Below are 19535 nucleotides of genomic sequence, written 5' to 3' on the forward strand. Positions count from 1 at the left end.
GGAATAAGTCTGGGCCTGGGGCCATGGGGGGAACTATAAGAGAGCAAAGGGGACCATTCTCCTACTTAGGTCACTTAGACCTTCTCTGGGAAGAACAGAACAAGGGAAAAAAATGCAAAGCAAAAATCCCTTCCCCTCCCTCACACACAGGCATAAAGTGCCAATGGGGTCAGCAGGACACAGCAGAGGAGGTTCCAGGATGTGCTGACCCTAACTTGACTCTCATGTTTTTGTCTGCCTGTTTCAACTACCTTCCCACATTTTAAATAAAGGGCTGTTTATACAGATTTACCTGTCTCTTGGGATGAAGAAACTGGTGTTTTTCTAAGTTGATTTCCCCCATGAAGGCCCACAGTCATCATTCCTGTTGTCACAGTTCATGTAACTCTATCAGTCACCTGCAACCTGTGGCTATTAAGTCCATTAGTTGCAGGAGGTCTCGGCACTTCCGTCTGAGGTCCTGTTTCTGCCTGGTTTCTCAGTGCTGTGGGGATTCAGGGCAGGGGGTGCTGGCCTCTGTAGGGGCACTGCTGAAGGCAGGCATGCCGGCCCGCCAGTTCCCAACAGATCTTCTGATTCTAAGGATGGACGGGCTCACGATAAAGAGAAAGATGGACGGGGTAAGTTCACCCTCAGCGAGCTACTGGAGGACAGAGCCCCGCAGGCTCCTATGGGAACTGAAACAGACCTGGCATCCAGCCATTTCATACTGAATGAGCCAAGACAGGGGGCTTCAAAAATGAGAGGCTACCTGACAGCACACAGGGCCCAAGCACCTTTCAGAATGAGCCGGGCCCCGTCCTGCTCTGGCTTCACCCCACTCAGAGATTCCAGATGACCAGGCAGGGCGGGGGAACGCGCAGCCTCTCAGCTCATCAGGTGAGGCAACACTGCGACCCCCACACCTGGTCTCAGGCTCTGCCTCGAAACTGCCAACGTTCCTCAGGTGACTGAAATGGGGAAGTTCTGGCTGCCACCAGCATGGTCACCATGAGGTCCTCCCACTGTGCTTTGACACCCCTGCCCCAGCCTGTTTGCCCAGCCTGCCCCACCCCTGCAGGGCGCTCTGCCCAGCCTGCGTGGCATTTGGGCCCCTGTGCTCTCTGTGCCCACAGCACCCCCACCGCTCCCCTTCACTGGGAATGACCCACCACCTGTCTCCTGTTCCCCCTCGCCCACCAGCAGTGCTAGTTCCATGGGTCAGGAACCACACCTGTCACGTCTCCTTCAGCGTCCCCAGAGCTCAGCATCCTGCTTGGAGCCAGCACTTGTTCACAGGATGAACTAATGGACTGAATAAACCTTCCTTAATAAACATTAAGACTTTGTGAGCAAGTCTCATAGCACACCTTCACTTTGGGGAAGGTGACTGGGCTGACCCCAAGCCACTGCAAACCTAGGTACAGGGGAGTGTGCAGGACTCCACCACACTGGTCGCACACAGGGACAATTGCCCCCGGTGGCTTGTCTGCAGAGCCAGTGGGAGTGGGTTTAGGGTTCCCAAGAACTAATTTGATGGCCTTCGCATCATCTGTGCACTAGTACATAGCCACGAGGGGCATGAAGTGCAGGACTGGGAGCCTGGCCCACCTGACTCCAGAGTCGGTGAGATCTTGGCCATGAGACTGTGTGCCCAGCTGCCTCCCCCCACCGTAAAGCAGAAATAATAACACTCTCGAGCAGGCCTGCTGTGAGAACACATACCACATTTCACCCCTGGGTGCACAGTGGGCACTGAACAAAGGTCAGTGTCCTCTCCTTCCCTCTTTCGTTTTCAAGGTTACACAATTTGGTTGTCCAGGCTCTGTCACATAAGCCCTGAGAACTGTTCAGAGGCAATACAAGTAGATTATTACCTTTGGTCCTGTCTCCAGTCGGGAGTACAGCAAATAGGTATGCAGGTCCCCATATTTCATGAAGGGCAAAATCACCATGGGCTTTGGGATGCCTTGAGAGCTCATTTCTATACATACGCCTGAAATCAAAAACACAGACCCAGTCACAAAGAGCCCTTGTTACATGCGAGCAGGAAAGCGCTGGGGGACCACTGGCCAAATTGAAACCACGTGCCACCAAGTTAACAGTTTAGAGAAACAAGAGCCCCTAACTGGCACGCTGTGTTGTAGAAAATGAAACACACTCGGAGCCCACTACTTTTTCCCCCCTTCTTTCAAATTAGTGCCAGACTTTGCCTGAGGGTTCTGAAAAATGAATTTGTAATAAATACAGCCTTTTAGAAACCTAGGAGTTTTTCTGGACTAAGTCTAACTGAGGGGTAGAGAGGCCATTGGGATTCAAGGGCAAACTAGTTTCATGTGATAATCAGATGCTTATTTATATGAAGAAGTCCACACTAACCAAATGCTTAAAACTATTAAAATAATTTTGAGGGCTTATACATAAAATCTACATCCCTAAAATTTAACAGTTACATAAAGGAAAAGCCACACTACCATTTATCATGGAATTCAAGAGCTACAGCTGGTCACCTGATCCCAGGCTTGCAAAGCACTTGCCCTTTGTGGCGTGATTACAAAGCACAATTGTTCTCAGAGCCTGCTAAAGCTAATAGCTGCGAATGAATAACAGTAGTTTCTTTGACATAATATTGTAACCAAACATTAGTTTTTTACATCTCTCTGCAGTGTCAATCATTCAAAACTTTGAAAGATCCCAAAAGAATTTAACATGTATCAAATTCACAGCACAGAAAAAAAAAAGAAACAAAAAAGAAAGAGGTCAGCAGAAAATTCAATTATGTCCATCCGGATTGCTCTTCTCTCTTGGAATTGTGTCACTTACACAGCATCCATTCAATACCTAATCACCTCTTTTATATTTTTTAGCCAACAAAGCTGCAAATACAAATTATGTCAAATACATTCTATGGAACTGTTAAATCATGTTCCATGAAGTTATCCATGCACCATGATCATAAGAAATCAGAAATTTCAAATAGGTTAACAAATTATTTCTCAAAGATGATCTATGGAATCTGTCTACTTTTATAGCTTTACCCCAGTGGCATTTGATTCATGGATAACCTTAAATCAATAAAAATTATAATATGACCAGCTCTTGTGTCTTGCCTTTGAGTAGCTGGGGCTATTTAATTCACACTCTCCTAGAATTCTGTGGACACTCTAATCATTCCTGAGCTCTTCTGTGTCCAGAAAATGCAAAGCCATTTTATCTTTACTATCAGACTCAGAGAATGTAATCATAAGAAGTCTTCTGGGTGAAGAACTCATTGTTATAAAATACTTTGGGTTTATACAAAGCATAAACTTATCTACACCAGAGATTTTTTCCCTTTGGCACAGAGTAGATCTGCTGAGCCCCCTCGGCCCCCCACTTCCGCATTTCTGAGGTACCTAGAAGTCGGATGACATTTGGGTGGCTGAAGTCTTTCATACACGCTGCCTCACTGAGGAACTCCTCGATCTCCCGCTGTGAAAAGTTGTCCACTAAAGAAAAAAGCGGAAAATGTTAGGCATAAATAATTTACTCAGTTGAGGGGAGGGGGGACAGGCAATAGCAATTTTTGTTCTTTAAAACTAAAGTCGGGAAAAGACAAAACTCTAGGGACAAGAAACAGATGAGTGGTTGTTGGGGAAGGTGGGGGTTGGGGGAGAGAAAAGAGAAACAAACACTTGAAGCACGGGGATTTTCAGGGCTGTGACACTGTTCTGTACATGCTATCCTGCAACGGTGGGTCCGCGACCTAGCACAGTGGTCGGAACCCACAGAACTGCACAAAACCAAGTGGTAACCGGTACCGAGTTGCAGTTTTGCAAGATGCAAAGTTCTGGAGAAGATGATGGTGATGGTTACACAGCACTATGAACTTACATAATACTGCTGAACTGTATATTTAAAAATGGTTAAGATGATCAATTTTATGTTATGTGTATTTTACTATAATTAAAAACAAAGAAACAAAATATAAAGCAGGCTGGCTTTAGGGAATTTGTTTTAACAGGGCATAACTGCTGATGGAAATCACACATGAGAATACCTAGCACAGTATCTGTACCATACTATGGGCTTAATATATATTAAATATTATTCTTCCTATTAAAACAAATTTAGAATAATTTAAAAAAATCTATACACCTGCGAAACGTCTGCCCACTTTGCCCTCACCTATTCCCTTTGCTGACTGCAAACAACCAGGTCTATGGGTGGGGTGAGGGGGGACAGAGGGGTATGAATCTGCCTGCAAACCCTTCCCCAAGGGACAAACCTCTAGGCAAATGTAGATGAGCCTGAGGATTTAGGGGCCAGAGACTATGCTTTCAATCTTTGATAATTAGCTTGGTTGTAATTCCTATGCAAGTTGCTCTATTTAAGTTAAAGAATAGCAGAGCCAGGCCAGACTCAGGCCGCTGAGTCTAAGCAGTGGCTCTGCTTAGACTCAGCTCCTTCCTTCAGGCTCCCTAAACCCCCCTGCCTTACATCCTTAAATAGGGATAATGGAAGCACCCCCAGAAACACAGCATGAGGCTCAAAGACAATAACTCAAGAGGCAGGAACAGTGCAGAGTGTGGCTGCATAGTGGGTTCAGCCCTGGAGAGTACTCTAACTTCAGGGTGTCTTAGTTTCTGGGGGCTAGTTCTTGAACCTCTTTCCTAGTTGTGCTGACTTTCTGTTCCTATTGTACAGATGGATGCAGGAATGGTGGCAGTGTCCCTTGGCTCACAGCGAGCATCACACAAGTATTAGCCATTATGATATATTTAAAAAGCAAAAAGCACTGGCCCATGTGACTTGGTTATTGTGAATCGAACTTTAGCCTCCAATTTTGCTTTAAGAGTCTCAATATATGCTTCTAATCTAACTTATATTTTACTGTCCAGTAAATAATAAATTTAAATCTTAGGAAGAAACCAACTTTACTTTATTCCTTGATCAGAAGTAGTATTTAACAGGAAATAAGAAAGCAAGATCAAGAATATTGACAAACTCAACACCGAACAATCTACATCCATACGACTCATGATGAAGACTGCAGGTGTGATGTCACATGGTCATGGTCTGTTTCCTGGGTGCCCTGGTGGTGGGCCATGACCGGCTAGACCCCTGCAGAGTCAAACTGAGACAGTTGTGTGGCCCCAACTCCAGAAATGCACTTGCTGGAAGGACATGGAGGGAAATGATACCTTGTTCTACCACTGAAGCCTGGTCATCTTACGGTAATGAAAAAGTCCAGCACAATCTGCCTCTTTCTAGCTATTTCACTTTGACAAGTCAGCAAGTCACTAAAGACAGTTTCCTTATCTATATAGATGTCTGCACAGATTCTAGTACCCTAACTGACATCTACCACTATTTTTGTCAACACTGTGATTCATTCTCCTCCACACCAACACCAAAGTGAACTGTCTAGAATGTAACCTGCTCTGTTCCTCATTTGTTTAAGACTCTTAATAGCACTTACTCCTTGCAGGATAAAAGCAGACTCTCTGCTATGACTTAACACGGCCCTCCCTGACCTGCTGCTGGCTCTCTTCCCAGCTTGCTTGGAGGTTCTACCTTGTGATAGCAGCTCTTCATTATGTCTTTGATCAAAGAGTATTTCTCCTCTTTCTGGGAAACTTACTTTCCAGGCAGCCCACAGCTTCCCCAGGGCTATGTAATCATCCTCAAATGAGGAAGTGGGCCCACCACACTAGACAGAGCAGCCAGACCAACCGCCGGGGTCAGACTACCAGATCACCCCTGCCTCAGAAACTCACACCTTCCTTTGGAGCTGTTAGCTCTGCTAGATGAGAGAGAAGGAGGAAAAGATAGACAGACAGAGATAGAGAGTGCAAGTGTGTACAAGAACATGCAAGAGATAGTAAAGGTAACAAATGTTACTGCCACGAGCGTGAAGACTATGTAATGCGTGTGTGAAGAGCTCATTATGGTAACTCCCCTGGTGGCCAGTGTTCTGCACTGCCTTCCAACCCACCAGCAGCTGAGATCACAACATATGAACACCATCACTGGCCTCGTGGAGCACCCAATACTGAGGCACCTGCCCGCCCCAGAAGAATGGGTTTCATCATTGGTAACTCACATTTCATGGTCTTCACTGCTACTTTTTGAGAGGTCCCATCTTGCTGCTTAAGATTTCCTTCCATCACAGACCCAAACTCTCCTGTGAAGCAAAACATCTATATGGGCACTGTGCAAAATCCCCTCGACCACAGAAACACGCGCACTCGCACACCTGGGCCTTGTGCTATGCACTAGTTGCTTGTCACGAGCTTGAGTGGCTCAGACCTACCTTAGCTCGCCAACTTAGTAAGCACTGTAACAATCCAAGACACTTACAGGAGAACATGAAACATATTGTTAAAGTTCATAAAGCACAAACTCTTAATACCATTATCATTCTTAATACCATTATTATTTATCCTAAGAACAATTTACCAAATTAAATATGTATTTTCATCTTCCTTCCTATTTAACTAATTAGAAAGGTGCCAAGAACAAAAACTTGAGAACTAGAGGAATACATTTTAAGTACATAGGAAACTGATTAATGAATTGTACTCTTTTCAATGAAGAAAAAGAATTAATATTTTTTGAGGGTACAGAAGAGGATCTTTTCATTTGCCAAATCTCAGTTTCAAGAATCACTATCTACCCCATTATTTTAAATTATAAAACATAACTATCTGTATTATAACTCAAAGTCATAAAATGGTATTTTATTTAATAAATAAACTTCTTACCTTCTTACCCCACATTTTATTTTTTTTTTTTTTTTTTTGAGACAGAGTCTCACTTTGTTGCCCAGGCTAGAGTGAGTGCCGTGGCGTCAGCCTAGCTCACAGCAACCTCAAACTCCTGGGCTCGAGTGATCCTTCTGCCTCAGCCTCCCGGGTAGCTGGGACTACAGGCATGCGCCACCATGCCCGGCTAATTTTTTATATATATATATCAGTTGGCCAATTAATTTCTTTCTATTTATAGTAGAGACGGGGTCTCGCTCTTGCTCAGGCTGGTTTTGAACTCCTGACCTTGAGCAATCCGCCCGCCTCGGCCTCCCAAGAGCTAGGATTACAGGCGTGAGCCACAGCGCCCGGCCTTTACCCCACATTTTAAAAGAATTACTTTAGACAGCTTACCTTCGCCCAGAATTTTTCCAAGAACTAGAAGATTCCTGTCAATCACAACATCCTCTAGTTTATTTTGTAGCTCCTCGCTGACTCCCAAGCTCCGTACTAGGAAAAGAGTGAGAGTATACATAGGAGTTGTCAGCGTGCTTTCTTTTATTTGAATATAATTAAAATTACATTTAAAGTTCTATACAATAAACATTCTTTTTTTTCATTTTGTACTCATTATTTCTCCCCCAAAAGTGCCAGTAGCAAAATATCACACTTAATTCTACTATGATTAACGTAAGTGTAATGAATCCTTCAGGGCAAAATTATTTCGGAAGAATGATAAGAACCACATTTCTTTTCCCGCTGTGTGGGAGGAGCAGCTGCCATCAGATTCCCGTAGGGGAGGTTTGTCCCCGGGGTTAAAGGGGTAAGGAAGATAGGTTAATAGGTACCTTCTAGTGAATTCTTTACTATTATATCCCTAACTATGGTATACAAATGAGCCACTAGGACACCTCCTCTGCCCTCCGATGCCAGGGAAGGGATCTCACAAACCACAGGAAACATTTAGAGAACAAGCTATTATTTTACATATGGTTTATGGAACCTCATTATAATGATGTAGAAAGTGCTAAGGTGAGTACTTCGAGGAACTAGAGAATAAGATCCTCTACAATAAGGTACGTCATACGACAAAGTATATAATAGATACGCAGCACTGACAAGTGCTGGCAACAAGAGGAATTAACCAGGAGAGACCAATTCAATAACTATTTGGCAAATCATTTGCTTTGGGCCACAGTTAAGGCATGAGAAAGCCTTTGAAAGAAAAAATGTGGATAATTAGAAAGGACACATTAGTTCTTAGAGAAAAAAATTTTACTCCAATGCTCCTTCAATAAACAAAGAAATTGGTCTAAATAACAACTTTTTTTTTTTTTTTTGAGACAAAGTCTCACTTTGTTGCCCAGGCTAGAGTGCCGTGGCATCAGCCTAGCTCATAGCAACCTCAAACTCCTGGGCTCAAGCGATCCTTCTGCCTTCTGATTAATATTTTTCCATATATTTTTTGTTGGCCAATTGATTTCTTTCTATTTTTAGTAGAGATGGGGTTTCACTCTTGCTGAGGCTGGTTTTGAACTCCTGACCTTGAGCGATCCTCCCGCCTCGGCCTCCCAGAGAGCTAGGATTACAGGCGTGAGCCACCTCGCCCGGCCTAAATAACAACTTTTTAAATTTAAAAATTTTAAATTAAAAATTCTAAAATTAAAAAAGTGCAAGAACAGAGAAATCTAAAAGTCAAAACTTACAGATTAGAAACGTAATTAATAATATGCTACATTAAGCAAGTTTTTATTTCATAGCAACCTGTATTCTATCATTCTAAGTCTTTTTTAATGGTAAACATCCAGAAGCATGAATTTGTTAATATTTGCACATACATACTAAACTTTTTCTGAAATTATTCAAGACCATTATTATCTGCTTGATTCCATTCTTTTTTTTTTTTATAGCACTGGGTATTTTTATTACATAGAACTTAATAATTAACAAAAATAACTTCTATTCTCATGGTATTTTTATAAAAGGATTGAATAAAAGAAAAATATTGTGACATTTTCTGTGGAAAAAGAATGAGATGATGGCTGCAGCTATGAAAGGAAAAAATTTACTACGGTTGTCTGGGTGCAACTGCTGTCTTCTCTTCTCATTAACATATTCTAGAACAAGAAACATGATACTGTGTGTTCATAAAGTCTTTCATCTGAAGATTTCAGAGTCCTGAATAAAGCTCCATTTGCAGTCACCAGCACTATTAATCCCATTTAGATGTTTTCCTCCTCATATAACTGTGTCCCTCACTGTCAATAGCTTCACAGAGGTCCTTTTAATTCTCTTGTGTTGCATGCAGATAACCAACATGCACCATGCAAAGCGAAAGGGTTACCAATCCGAAAGCCATTACAGGTTTGTTAGGTTTAATGAAGAGCTCTGGATTCACAGATCGAAATAAGGTTGTTGTGCGCACCCCTCTGAGCCCTGGGTTTTGAAAGTCTTTCTCTTTGGGTGGTTCCTTTTTAAATGTTGGAGGCTCAGGTGCTGAAGACATCTTGACAAATGATGACTTATTACCACCTCCTCTTGATCCCACTCTTTAAACCAGAAGGTTCAACTCTGATTCACCAAAGCTCATACCACAATGCTCAACCTAAGCATGATGGCAAATTGTCCTCTGAGTTGGTTGCCAGGAAAACAGGAAATTAGGCCTGAGATTATGTCAGTTACTTTAAAATTCCTGACCTTTACCCATCTCCTGTCACCCCAGAAGGTTCCTCTTTCCCTCCTCATTTCATGACATTATGAGCCCTTAACCCCAGTTACTTAACCCCAGGTCCAACTCCAGATTTCAGTAAATCAGCCTGCAGAGATGTGCATGGCAATGTCTGACTATCTACTTGCTGGTTTCTAAAGACTGGTTTCTAAATATCCATTCTTCAACTCCTTTGGCTTTCGTTAAAATCATCTGTTCTTTCTTCGTTCTCGTGTATTTTAACTTGTGTCAAAGAGGGAAACAAAAGTCAACTTACAGGTAAGTTCGATGGCTCGCCGACAGAAGGACTTCTTTGCTATATAGTTTACGACTAATTCAGAATCCTCCTCTGTGAACGCGTTCCTGGGTGAATGAAAACAAAGACATCTCACCATAAAAATAGGGCTACCAAGGCAGGTGCTGATCTCACAAGGATGCTACAAAGCCACTGCCTTTTAAAAGGGCTCTTCTATAACAAAAACTTTCCCCCTAGGAGAAACATGTTTCTTTCCTTTGACCTATTTTAGACTTACCTGGCAATATCAAAAACAACTCTGTCTAGGTACCATCAAAAGCAGGAAATAACTGATAAGCTTCCAATGGCCAAAGCTGTAACAATCTGAGCAAGAATATCAATAAAGTAATACTGGATTATGAGTATAAAATGAATGTCAATGAGTCCATACTGATAAAAACATGATTGAATATACAAACATAATGAGAGAGATGTGCAACGTTTGGGGGATGGTCACACTTGAAGCTCTGACTCGAGCGGGGAAGGGAGGCATGGGCAATATACGTAACCTTAACATTTGTACCCCTTAATATGCTGGGAAAAAAAGGCAAAAAAAATACCATGATTGAATAAATGGGGAGAAGAGACAAATCTCCTGTGCAGAGGAGTTTCAAATATTTTATGTAGATACTGTGCCCTTAAGGGGGAGGAAGAGTTAAATCCTTGCCCTGTAAGTGTGGGCTGTGCACAGTGACTTGCTTCACAGCATGGAAAGGGAGAAAAAAATAACTTCACATAGAGAAACCTGGCAAACACTGCCTCAGCCAGCTGATCAGGGTCACCATCAGCAGTGATAAATCATGTTGATAGTATGTTCCATTGACAGGACATGATAAAAATGGCACTTCACTTCTGTGTTCTTCCTCTCAATAACTCATAAGCTCAGGCTCATTATGTGCAAAACATCAAACAAATTGCAGTAGAGGGACATCCTATAAAACACATGACCAGCATTCCTGAAAACTGTCAAGATCATGGAAGACAAGGAAAGTCTGAGAAACTTCACAGCCAAGAAGAGTCTAAGGAGATGCAACAACTAAATGTAATGTGGCATCCCTGATGGGATCATGGACAGAAAAGGGACATAGGTAAAAATTTAAAAAATCTGAATAAAGATAGACATTAGTTAATGATAATGTATCAGTATAGGTTCATTGTCACTAACACACCATACTAATGCAAGCTATTAATAGTAGCCTATTAATAGCTAGATGAAGGCTATACGGGAAGTATCTGTACTATCCTCTCAATATTTCTATAAACTTAAAACTATTCTAAAAAACAAAGTCTATTTCAAAAACCCATTTAGTCACTATTTTAGACTAGTTGGTGGGAAAGTATTATTACGCATTAGTAAGTCTAAATTGTAGACTTGATCTCAATTTACCTTAGATATACAGATTATTTTTAAAATGATAACACAATTTTGAAAATAAGATATATCTATGCAAAGCAAAACATTTGGAAGGACATATGCCAAAAGAACAACAAAGACTGAATGAAACCCCAGGTTACAGATAGGCTTCACTTTCTACTTTTGATTATTTTGTATAATCTATTTTTTAAAACTATAATAATGTTACTTTTATAAGTAGAAAATGAAGGTATTTTCATTTAAAAATGAACTGAAAGATGCTTGTATATAATGAACAAATGAATAGGTCTTGTTGTAAGGAGGACCCACAGGAACTGACTTTAGTTGAGATAAAAATAACCTGTTACCAGGCTTTCACTTGTTTCAACCTTTTGCTGAGCTTAATGGTTCCTAGAAATAGTTTTATTCCTAAATATTTGAAATAGTACTGTGGTCTTGTTAACATATTTGCTGTACTCAGAAGCCCCACTTTTTGGTAATTTCTACAACTTTCAACCTCAAACTTTCCTAGATTATTACAACCAGGGTTGAATTCAAATCATGTCTATGATATGTTTTGGTATAAAATTTATGAGTTAGTGGAGGCCTAGCTGGTAGAAATAGTTTCACATGGAGCATTTTCTTCCACATTTCTCAACTGCTAGACTATCGGCTACATGTGGGCAGCTCCATGTCTGTCTTGGTCATCTCTCTCTACCCAGAGCCGAGAACAAGGTCTGTTTTTTCAAACATTCTTTCCTTTCTCCAGATTTGATCTTGAACTCCTGGCCTCAAGTGATTCTCCCCACCTCGGCCTTCTAAAGTGCTAGGATTACAGGTGTGAGCCACTGTGCCCCACCCCCTTTCTCCAGATTTGAAATGCAATCTTCATCCTATATTCAGTTTCCACAGGTGGCCTATACATGGGCAGCTGGTGCTGTCTGGAGACTGAGTTCTCTCTGCTTGCACCAATATCTCACTGTTCTAATCACTCAACATGTTTTTATGTGTAGGAGGACCAGCCCCCTCCACCCAAACTTTTGTGTTTTGTAAAATTGTCTTGATGGGAGGCCGAGGTGGGCAGATTGTTTGAGCTCAGGAGTTGGAGACCAGCCTGAGCAAGAACAAGACCCTGTCTCTACCAAAAATAGAAAAAATTAGCCAGGCATGGTGGAGCAGGCCTATAGTCCCAACTACTCGGGAGGCAGGAGGATTGCTTGAATCCAGGAGTTTGAGGTTGCTGTGAGCTAGGCTGACGCCACGGCACTCTGGCCGGGGCAACAAAGTGAGACTCTTGTTTAAAAAAAAAAAATTGTCTTGGCTATTCCTATGCATTTACTCTTCCAGGTAAATTTTCAAATCCCCTTGCCGAATTTTATGAATAATCCTGCAGCAATTTTGAGGATGATTATATTGAATTTATGGTTAACTTCGGGAAAACTGATCTCTTGACATTCATGAACGTAGTACACTTCTCTCCATTTATTCAAGTCTTCTTCAACACTGCCAAGAAGTTTATCATTTTTTTCACAAAGCTCTTGCACATCTATTGGGTTTATTCTTAAGAGTGTTAGAGTTTTCATGCTATTGTGGATCTCATGCTAGCTCTTTGTCTTTAATGTATTTTAAAACCAGAATCAAAATATTTTCATGACATATAACATCCTAAACAAAAAAATTAAATTTCTTCCTAAAGGAAAACAAGAAAGGAGGGAGCCAAGAGGAGACCTCAGAAGAAGCAGAAAGGTACTGAATTTCTGGGGACTGGAAAAAATTGCATTGCTACATGCTGTTCCTAAAACTCTTGGCCGAAGTCTCAAAAGGCAATGGCACATCCCTTTACTGTTGCAGTCCATCCCTCCAGTGTAACTACCTTAGTTGCACATTTTAGGAGGCCTTATCAGGCCCTCTGGGAGTTCAGGACCTTTATAGGAGCTCTGGCCATCATTTTCTTGGTTCTATCTTTACCGAACCTATATTCTAGGCAGTCTCAAGCAAATATATCTATGAATCATTCTATAACAATGATTGTTTCAACAACGCTAACTATGAATTCCCACCTAATGACACAAACTGCAGTCTGCCACAAATTCTTAAGGACATCCACATCTTAAGACTCAGCATCTTTTCATTACTGACTGAGTCTAAAAGTCTCAATTCAGAACCATAGCTATTAGGACTGGTAGTAACCTTGGAGACCATTCAGAGACAGATAGTACCAGGGACGCCTGGAAAAGTCAAAAGGCTTGTCCAAGTGACAGAATTAATGCAGGATGCCAGTGGGAGAACTTTTAATTTCCCACCCAGTGTTCTCCACTCCATACGCCAGGCTCTATGCACCACAAGGCCTCTGCATGTGCTGTTCTTTCTGGCAGGAATGCTCTTCCCTTCTCCCCCACTTAATGAATTTCAGCTCTTTCTTCAGATCTTAGCTCAGAGGTCAGCCAGCTCTGCAGGGAGGCCTTCCCTGGCTTTCTCAGTGCAGTCAGATTATCTTATTGCACTCACTTACCCCTTTATACAAAATCTACCACTGTTGCTACTTTATATTTATTTGTGTGACTACTTGACTAATGCTTGACTCCCCATGAACTGTGAGCCCCACGAGGGCAGGATTTTGTTTGCCATTGTATCCCAGGATGCCACAGTGTCCAGTGCCTAGCAGGCCTTTAATACACATTAATGAGCTATTTTTGCAGCTTCTGCAGAGGTTCTCTATACTTGTATCTGGAACCCATATACCACACCCAGACCCTGGGATGTATTTTATAGCCAATTGTGTGTTCAAAATTTAGATCAGATTTTGTCTACTTCTTTAAAAGTGTCATTCTTAGACTTCATATACTAAGATATGATAGAGTTGTAGGGACTGATGGTAACTGACCCCTAAGACTGGGATGAACATAAATAAAGGGCAGCCTAGCCTCCCATCTTAAGCCCCTTCCCATGCCCATGGAAGTCTCAGAGTGAGTGGAACGTTCTCACAGTATTCTGAAGGTGAGGCAATGAAAGAGGGCTGCTCAGCCCCCTCCAAAGCATAGCCTTGCACCCTTCTTTCATTCTGCCTCACTCCAGGTTGTCAACTACTTGCTTCATACAAAATGCTTCCTCCTGACCCATGATTGATAAACTGGATTTCATGGAAATCCAAATGCACTGCAAAGCCCTGGAGTAGAAAATTGAGTTCCAGAAACATTTATACACACCCTTCTTTTCATAGGTTGCTTTAACACAGTGTCTCATTTTTGTTGATATTTGACTAGTAATTTGCTACAAAAGTAAGATGTATAGAAAATAAGAGAGTTTTCTCATTTGAATGTTAAAACATAGTTTTTCTGTATCAGAAAAATACCTGATGATTACAGAAAATACGTAAAGCATGGCCAAAAAAAGAAGGAAACACAGAATTACCCACAATGATAACAACCAGAGTTGCTAATGCTTTGATGAATTTCCTTCCTGTATTTTCATCTATACATGCATTTAAAAAAATAATAGGGGTCATTTTTAAGGCTTCTAATACAAATCCTCATTTAACAGCAACCCAGTTTGAGTAGTAAAGGCCTCCGATGATCTTGTCTGTATAAGAACCCTTTTCAGGGCTGGCTTTTGCTGTTCACTGCCTTTGTAGGCATTGGCCGAGGTCAGGAAGCTGGGCATGCACAAGGCAGGCATGCCCTTGCTCTGGGTGCAACATGAGGGGCAGGGCCAACTGGAAACATCATCACTTGGCACGACAACCTAATTAAAACCACGGGGCAAACATTTTCAACTAGGACACTCACCCAAACTTTGTCTCCTGGACTCTTTTTTTAATGGCCAGTGCGATATATAAAACCAACCCAATCAAAATAAATCCACAAAAGCAGCCGAGGATGATGAGCACAGGATCTGTGTTGCCAGGCGCCGGAGTTGATGAAGGGGCATAATCTACCCAACCTGGTAAAATACCAACAGAATCAATTCAAACATCTCTTTGGGATTCAAAATACATGAGAAACATTGGCTTGGAACACAAAAGAACACACAGTCAAAAGCTTTTGGAGTTTAGTTAAATCTTTTATCTTTTATAATCCACAAATGCAGGCAGTCCTTACTTTGTGCACACTGAGACCATGCGATTTTGATAATTTTGATAATCAATGGGAAACTAGCTTGCTTTAATCATTCCACAATGTGTGTGTATATGTGTGTATATATCAAAACATCACATTGTACTGCATAAATACATACAATTTTCACTGTCAGTTAAAAAATAATAATTTTAAAAATCAATGGGAAAACTATGTTGGTTATAAATGTACTAAAAAATGAAAAACACAGTAAAACTAATATTTACTTGGTACACTATAATTTAAAACATTAAGAATTAAAGTGGTGTTTTTTTTTGTAAAAAACTTATCAAGAGTAGGGTAAACAGAGTTTGCCTTTTCTAATCATGTAACTCAAGACACAGAGAGAATATATTTTCTATGTTTTAAAGCAGTGGTCTCCAACCTTTTTGGCACCAGGGACTGGTTTCATGGAAGACAATTTTTCCACGGATGGGTGGGTGGGGGGAGGCAGAGCTCGGGCAGTGATGTGAGCCATGGGGAGAGGCTGTAAACACAGGTGAAGCCTTGCTCGTTCACCTGCTCACCTCCTGCTGTATGGCCGGGTTCCTAAGTTTCTCACAGAAGACAATTTTTCCATGGGGGGGAGGGTGTCAGAGGGGCAGGGGTGGAGCAGTGATGTGCAGCCCTAACAGGTTCCTAACAGGCTGAGGACTGGTAGGGGGCCACGGCCTGGGGTGTGGGACTGAAGTTTTAGGGAATTGTCACACACCTTTCCAAGTTTGGATCAACTTCCAGTGTTTTATATTTTGTGCTTTTAATGTTATAAAATACCTCTGTGGATTCCTTTAGTGTCAAGTTTTTTGCCAGTGTCACTTTCTTGGGGACATTTTCATCCTTTTTGGTCACAACTTCATTTATGTCAATAACTTCACCTTCACTAAGTACCTCAGCTGCATATCTAAAGTCCATCAAACAGTAGCAGTATGAACTTTCCATGGCCCACTTACATTCAATTCAAGTTTCAGTTCCAACACTATCACTTTTCGTTTCTTTGCTGCACTTCCTTCTTTGTTTTCCCATTCCCTCTTTCAATTTCCCGTTTTTGTAAAGTGTCACATGGGTTTGTCACTGGAGACAGGGAGGCAACACAGCCACGTGCCTCCATTAGATGCACACAAACTGAATGATGGTTATGCAATGACCAATCGCTAAAAGATTCTGAAAGAAGTGACACCCCTGGTCACGATTCACATCTGTTATTTACATGGTGATACACAGCCTGAAGAGCTGGTGGGCAAGTTTATGCTTTATGTAATTACAGTAGATATATTAATAAGATGGTAACTGAAATTTGAACTGTATGGTTGGGGAACTGATGTTATTTAACTGTGGTAACTGAAATTTATGCATATCGGAGCTGTGCAAGGCAAGGACTGCCTGCATAGCAAACCTTTAAAAAATTTTAGAATTTATCATGAATGAAGATGAAAACTCTATAGTCTTAAACTCTGATTTTTCAAACTGTCCCTTTAGAATCAGAATCTCACTGTCCTTGAATTTCCACAAGGTAGACACATCCTGTCTCCCCAACATGAGTGACCAATGTTCCCCAGGTACTGAGCCTGGGGCCTGTAGGAATGTCATATGGTTGCATTTCAGCACTAAAAGGGAGAGTCTGTTTGAAGGTCACTGGGAACAGACAGATGAGAACTCAATCGTCCGCTCACAAGTCCCATCTACTACTGGGTACAAACGCCATATGTGGCGTGAACTTGTAAATGTACAAGTCACACTGATATAGACACCTGTGTGTGGATTTTATGACAGCAGTTTAACATCAAACAACCTAGGGAAGATCAGAGTCGGAACACAGGTAGCTTCACTGGGCTACAGAATCAAGCACAGCATTTGAACCACTTGGGCACCACAGTGGCACCGTGCCAAGGGACACTCCAGCGACATGCAAAGGCCAGCACGCATGGCTGGGCATTTAGTTCAGTCAGCCCAGGACAGTCAGAGGATGGCTTCCATGGGAAACATTTCATATTCTGCACAGACCAAATCACAAAGCACATTACCCAAGGGTTGAATGGGTAAAAACATGCAAGCAGTGCTGCTTAAAACTTAGCAAAATAAGCACTAGCAAATAAAGAGTGTCAATCATAGAGGGCTAAGGATTAGCCACACTGCTTGTCCAAAATTCAGATACGTACAGTATATGTCATTTCAACTAAATTCAATAAGTAAAGTCAAAATTGGTATTCTGAAAGGACTAATCTTGGTATTCTGAAAGGACTAATCTTCCTAGTACATTAGTGTCATTAATAGTAACAGCAGTAGCAGGACCCATGGGTATCAGTAGTTCTGTGAAGTGTGTTACTGTAACTTTATCATCGCAAAAATTCCTTTTGGTCCTTATTTGTCATTCTTTAATCAGCCATCCACCCCACAGGTTACTCTCTGGCAACCTGTGCGCTGCCGGGACTGCCACCTTCCACCAGCCAATGAGGGCCCCAGCTCTCACCGCGAGTGGGGATAAAGATCTGCACTGGGTCACTGAAGGGCCCGACACCCCCTTTGGTGATGGCCGCAATCCTCACTGTGCACGTGGCGTTGTGGACTTGAACAGAAATCCGAGCATGGCTGCCATTGTGGCCGACTTCCTCAAACAGCTCTTTCTGGGGGCAGAGAGGAAAAGAGGAAATGAAACTCGAGGCTCCAGGGGCACATGCTCACCCACAGTTCCTTCTGAGGACAGCTGTCCCACCCATGTCTAGGGGCCCCGTCCCCACAGTGTTCCTGCCTCACTCGGGACAAACAATGGAGCCAAAAGGCAAGTGGGGACTAACAGCAACCTCAGGCCTTGGGGGCAATGAGGGTCATGAGGATATGACACTTGAATGGTCACAAAGAAGCTTCTAGAAGAGAGGGAACACGTAGCAGATGCAGCCTTGAGACTCCCGTGCTGAGAACCACCCACAGCACGAGGCCTCCGAGTCACACTGTCCCTTGACATTGTCCACCTGCCAACCACCCTTGATCTAGCACAGTGGGCTCCTGTTCCTTGAAATTATAAGAATGTTGGCTAAAATCTACAAGGAGGAGGGCACTGATACTACTTTTTTCTTTCAGTGTGACAACTGCGCAATTTGCTCACTTCTTAAAACTCTGGTTTTACTTTAATTTATGATGTCTTAAAGCCACTGCTGTGCAACAGTGAGCCATTAAAACACAAAGAAAAGCAACCAGAACTAAGTGTTTACACAATGCTTTCCCTGTTTTTCCAAACCTTGATGATCACAGTGTTCTCTGGTGTAGGAAACAATTGTGTGTTTAGCCTGGCTTTTTGAATGAAAATTTTAGGAGTCATGAAAGCTGAAATGAAACTCTAGGAACACATCTTTATCCAGGAATTTTAGAAATTTGATTTCAGAGAGAGAAATATCAGGTCATATGAGACACACATATCCGGGATCATCAATGAACAGCAAAAGCACATTTCTGTTGGTAACTTTATTCCCTGGACCCTTGGTCTCAAGCCAGTTACTTCTAGTGATGGTGCAAGAGGGCCTCAACTCAGCCCATCAGGAGAGCATGGTCCCACCATTCATGGCCAAGGGGGCACTGGGTCTAGAGACTCTTTTTTTTTTTTTTTTTGAGACAGAGTCTCACTTTGTTGCCCAGGCTAGAGTGAGTGCCGTGGCGTCAGCCTAGCTCACAGCAACCTCAAACTCCTGGGCTCAAGCGATCCTCCTGCCTCAGCCTCCCAAGTAGCTGGGACTACAGGCACAAGCCACCATGCCCGGCTGATTTTTATATTATATATATTAGTTGGCCAATTAATTTCTTTCTATTTTTATGGTAGAGACAGGGTCTCGCCCAGGCTGGTTTTGAACTCCTGACCTTGAGCGATCCGCCCGCCTCGGCCTCCCAGAGTGCTAGGATTACAGGCGTGAGCCACCGCGCCCGGCCCTAGAGACTCTTTCTACATCCAAACAGGCAGGGAGCACCAGGACCCCTGTGTAGAAAAAACAAACTGCTTTTGCTCTGTTCTCACTTCACAACAGTCTACAAAGAAGACTTCTGTGACCTCTAGTGACTAAGAAGTAGGTGGGAATTTTTCCCCACCAGCAACCAATCAGTCAACTCTGTAGAAGACACCAGCTGGGCATCCTCCAACCTGGTTCAATTCTGACACTCCCCGCCTAAGATGGCGTCAGATCCCACAGGTTAAGGGCTCAGTCCCACAAGACTGGCCCCACTTTTGGTGCCAATCCCAAGCCCTAGGCTATTTACCTGTGTTTCTGACCAACTGGCTATAAATTGGGGTTCCCACAACCCCCTTCTTGGGTTCATTTAATTCGATGGAGTGGCTCACAGAAAACACATTTATTGGTTTATTATAAAAGATATTACA

The 19535-nt window shown here is 42.4% G+C and overlaps 1 protein-coding gene and 1 pseudogene across 1 annotated transcript in view; both read right to left on the reverse strand.

Moving 5' to 3' along the window:
• MERTK (MER proto-oncogene, tyrosine kinase) overlaps window positions 1-19535 on the reverse strand; it is a 104119-nt gene that overhangs the window by 18500 nt on the left and 66084 nt on the right. Inside the window, exons 9-15 of the mRNA XM_012742808.3 lie at window positions 17643-17796; window positions 14849-15002; window positions 9692-9777; window positions 7122-7217; window positions 6065-6145; window positions 3375-3467; window positions 1857-1975 (exon numbers count right to left, since the gene is read on the reverse strand). Of these exons, the coding sequence (XP_012598262.2) occupies window positions 1857-1975; window positions 3375-3467; window positions 6065-6145; window positions 7122-7217; window positions 9692-9777; window positions 14849-15002; window positions 17643-17796 (783 nt within the window). The remainder of the gene's footprint in view (window positions 1-1856; window positions 1976-3374; window positions 3468-6064; window positions 6146-7121; window positions 7218-9691; window positions 9778-14848; window positions 15003-17642; window positions 17797-19535) is intronic.
• Window positions 8599-9681, reverse strand: LOC105859179 (small integral membrane protein 8 pseudogene; annotated as a pseudogene).

This window comes from Microcebus murinus, chromosome 3, assembly GCF_040939455.1.
Source record: "Microcebus murinus isolate Inina chromosome 3, M.murinus_Inina_mat1.0, whole genome shotgun sequence".
NCBI lineage: Eukaryota > Metazoa > Chordata > Mammalia > Primates > Cheirogaleidae > Microcebus > Microcebus murinus.